This window comes from Chaetodon trifascialis, chromosome 9, assembly GCF_039877785.1.
Source record: "Chaetodon trifascialis isolate fChaTrf1 chromosome 9, fChaTrf1.hap1, whole genome shotgun sequence".
NCBI lineage: Eukaryota > Metazoa > Chordata > Actinopteri > Chaetodontiformes > Chaetodontidae > Chaetodon > Chaetodon trifascialis.
This window is the reverse complement of record NC_092064.1, coordinates 24041056-24045006: the sequence shown is the minus strand read 5'-3', so window position 1 is coordinate 24045006 and position 3951 is coordinate 24041056. Positions and strand designations below refer to the sequence as shown.

The 3951-nt window shown below is 38.0% G+C and overlaps 1 protein-coding gene across 1 annotated transcript; it reads left to right on the top strand.

Moving 5' to 3' along the window:
• The first annotated feature begins 978 nt into the window (after positions 1 to 978).
• Positions 979 to 1917, top strand: LOC139335941 (olfactory receptor 4D1-like). The gene is made up of 2 exons (XM_070969723.1): positions 979 to 1499; positions 1761 to 1917. Exons 1-2 carry the CDS (start codon positions 979 to 981, stop codon positions 1915 to 1917), a joined length of 678 nt encoding a protein of 225 aa, XP_070825824.1.
• The last annotated feature ends 2034 nt before the right edge of the window (positions 1918 to 3951 follow it).

Here is a 3951-nt window from a genome sequence, read left to right as displayed (position 1 = left end):
TGAGTTTTCCATCTTGACATTTCCTCATCGTGTTGACCAGGTTAGGTGTAGTATTAACTCTCGAGGAACGCCATGGCTTAATGATCGGCACCATCCTCGGGCCGTCTCTTGTAAATCCTTTTGTGTACTGTCTCAGGACAAAAGAAATTAAATATAAGATCTTTAACAGATTCAAAAGAGTTGAGGCATCCCAGTAGATTGCTGTGAACTGTGAATTAACTTTCTATTAAGCACTGCATCCTTTTATGGGCTAAGTATTATACTAAAAATGATGGAAAACATTCATTAGTGCATTTTCTAAACTATTTCCTTGTTATCTGTTTTCATTTTAATAAATTATAAGATGCTTGATGAAATGCTTTATCATCATTGGACAACAGATGCCTGTCTCATATCATATCAGAGCTGCAACAATAAAGTCACTTTTTTGTTCACTACATCATTCCATATGTGTTCCTTCTTAGTCTGGATGCACGTTATGGAAGAGTGGAGTTTAGGCCTGAGGCCTGTGCTCTGTAAGCAGCTCTGTTTTTGGAGCACATGGGTGAGCGCTCGGTTGTAGCGGTGACATCTCACTTGAACTCTCCTGCCATTTCATTCCTCGCAGTGTGTCTCACAGAGTCTGAGTATCTTGGGATTTTGGCATTCAAACTTTAATTACTCTGTATGAACATGATAATCACAGATCGAGCTGCAATGCTCAGAGTGACCAGGCTCATTATCCAATGTGATTGGACGATGGGTCCGCCCAGTGAAACGTGTCTGTCCTGGTGAGTCTTAAAACCCTATATCCTGAACACTGTCTGCTGAACTCCAGCGTTGGCTGTAGTGAGCGCTGTGTGACGGAGCTCAGATGTTTTTGTAACTGTTACTGTCAGTTAAGCTCGACAATATGCTGAATGATCTTTGCATTAAGAGGAGCTTCTTTTGTTGCTCAACTTCTTTTTTGAGTTTTTCCATCTTGACATTTTGTTGAATATGCCTTTACAGAATGCTTCAATCAAAGTAACAGCATTTATTATTGGTGGTTTTGACACAACCAAAAGGCCTATGGTAGTAGGTGGGGCTATGCTGATTGCCTATGTTCTTGCCATTTTTGCCAATATTGTAAACATCCTCTTCATTATTTATGACAAGAGATTACACAAACCCATGTATATTCTGATTTGTAACCTGGCTCTTGTTGATATACTGTACACCTCCAGTGCCAGTCCAACAATGATTGGGGTTCTGCTTGCTGGTGTTAAGACTGTATCCTATGTGCCGTGCATAATTCAGATGTTTGCTTTCCATTTGGGGGGAGTGATGGAGATGTTTGCATTAGTAGTTATGGCGTTTGATAGACTGGTTGCGATTAGCTATCCTTTTCAGTACCACAGTTATCTGACAAACGTGCGCACTCTTGGCCTCACATGTGTCCTGTGGATTGCGGCCTGTTGTTTTGTGTCTGTCATGCCTGCGACTGTGCTTCCTCTCCCTCACTGCCACACCACGCTCAAGTACACTTTCTGTGACTACGCTGCCATCATAAGAACTGGCTGTTTTGATCCCAGCTACTACTTCAATTTGGCTGCCATCATTTCATTCCTTCTTTCATTTTTCACTTTCACTTTTATTAGCCTGTCATATGTCATCATCATATTTTTTGTGAAATTATCCTCAAATGATGACAGAAGAAAAATGGGCAGCACCTGTTTGAGTCACCTGATTGTGGTTGTGTGTTATTACATTCCCTTATTTATCCTCATCGTATTGACCAGGTTAGGTGTAGCATTAACTACTGAGGAACGTCATGGCTTAATGATCGGCGCCGTCCTTGGCCCACCTCTTGTAAATCCTTTTGTGTACTGTCTCAGGACAAAAGAAATTAAATATAAGATCTTTAGCAGATTCAAAAGAGTTGGGGCATTCCAGTAGATTGCTGTGAATTGTGAATTCACTTTCTATTAAGCACTGCATCCTTTTATGGGCTAAGTATTATACTAAAAATGATGGAAAACATTCATCAATGCATTTTCTAAACTGTTTGCTTGTTGCTTGTTTTAATATCAATAAATTATAAGACATTGACATATGGAATGCTTTTTCATCATTGGACAACAGATGCCTGTCTCAGGTACATATCAGCATATCAGAGCTGCAATTTTACAGTATATACATCAGCCTTGAGTAGCCTTGTATTAGGATTATCTTAGTATCACAAGGCTTGCGTTAACATTATTTTAAAAAACATTTCTTTCTTGAATGATGTCTGGAAAACCGGCTTCTGCCCCTTGTACAGACACAAACCAGCTGCATCTTGTATCTGAAACAGAATACATTGTTTTTACTGATAGGACATGTGCTGATAATGTTAGAAAACTACTGCCAGTTGACACAAATAGAAAAGATAATGTTGGAAATACTGTGATATATATATTATGATAGAGATACTGCTGATGTTACACGTTACTGTACTTTGTCCTGTGTTACAAGTGTGTGAATGAAAGCAAAGACGGAGCAAATGCTGACGCTCACATGTTTTCATACTGGTGATAATAATGTATAGTCAGTAAAAATGACTGAAGCTCAAATTAATTAGACTCTTGGACTCTTTATTCCTCATTCATTCCCCCAAACTGAACCGAACTCATAAAACCTTTGTTACAAAAATGCCTGCTTTGTTGTGAGTTCTACATCTAATTACTGATAAGGAGCAGCTGGGAAGTCAGGCAGCAGATCAGAGCCAATGAATCCATCGAGCTCACTGAAGATACCTGGTGACAAGTGAGGAATGGCAGGCTCAGAAACACAGCAGCAGCATGGGAGGAGCTCAGGAGAGGAAAGGGAAGAGGAGGATGGAAATCGAAATTACAAACGGTAACAGTTAGTATTTCTGTCTGTGCAAAAACACATATATACAGTTTCATATCATCTGTGTATTTCTATGCATCACAATAAGCAGCACACTGCATGAGCCTGCAAGTGAAAAGGAAACCTCAAACTGCCACTTAAGTACTGTACTTAGTAGTCGTTAATACATATTTTTGCCTCAGTTTGGTCATCATATGAGGAGTTTGACAATGTCTAACTGTGATACCTCCTTTGTGTTGGTATCATAAAGACACTGAACATAAACCTGCACTGGCACAGTGTTTTGTCACTGCGTGATGTTTACTTCACCGTCTCAGTTACTTGTCAGATTATGTTTCACATAAAACACTTATGATTATAAAATATAATGCATTGTTACAGACTGAAATAACTTATGAATTTGGTTGAATCAGCTCCACCACAACCAGCCACATGAAGTGTTAAATATATACATTTTCAGCATTGCCACTTGCAGTTAAATAAGGAACCTGAATACTTCGTCCACGACTGCTGAGCTGATTTTAAAAACAAATCAACAGTTAATCGTGCAATGCAGGAAAGCAGGAGGTGTGAACTCATGGAAATAATGTTGAAAATAAAGACTGAAAATAAAATAAAGATCATCTCTTTCCTGTCAATTGGAAATATCTGTGGCTGCTCTTCAGACTGAAGACACTGTTTTTAACTACTGGATGTATCTTTAAACACTATTTTGTGTAATGATAAATAAAAGATTTGTTACTAGAATAAACAATACATCCCAGTCCAGCTCTCAGGGTGGCCAGTGCTGATGAAATCTTTATTAGTGCATGTTTCTTCTTTTTTTTTCTCTCTTTTTCTTATTTGTCAACACTCAATATTATTGATATATACTGCCATTGTTATTTACTTATCTATTTATTTTTTGTTCGTCATGCTACACTACCATTCTTTTTTCTCTGTTGCATTGATGCTTGCCACATCTGCCTGTTTTAAACTAAATGGAAAAATCAATAAAAAATTGATCACAAAAAAATAAGTGAATGTTTATGTTTTACAACAGCAATATATATCATAATATTGATTTTGAATTCCAGGAAAGCGTCATTGATTCTTGAT

What these genes read in the sequence shown, in the direction of transcription:
- LOC139335941 (XM_070969723.1), top strand. Translation starts at nt 979, where the DNA reads ATGCCTTTACAGAATGCTTCAATCAAAGTAACAGCATTTATTATTGGT. An exon ending in CACTGCCACACCACGCTCAA is followed by an intron (nt 1,500 to 1,760) that starts GTACACTTTCTG and finishes CGTATTGACCAG; the next exon opens with GTTAGGTGTAGCATTAACTA.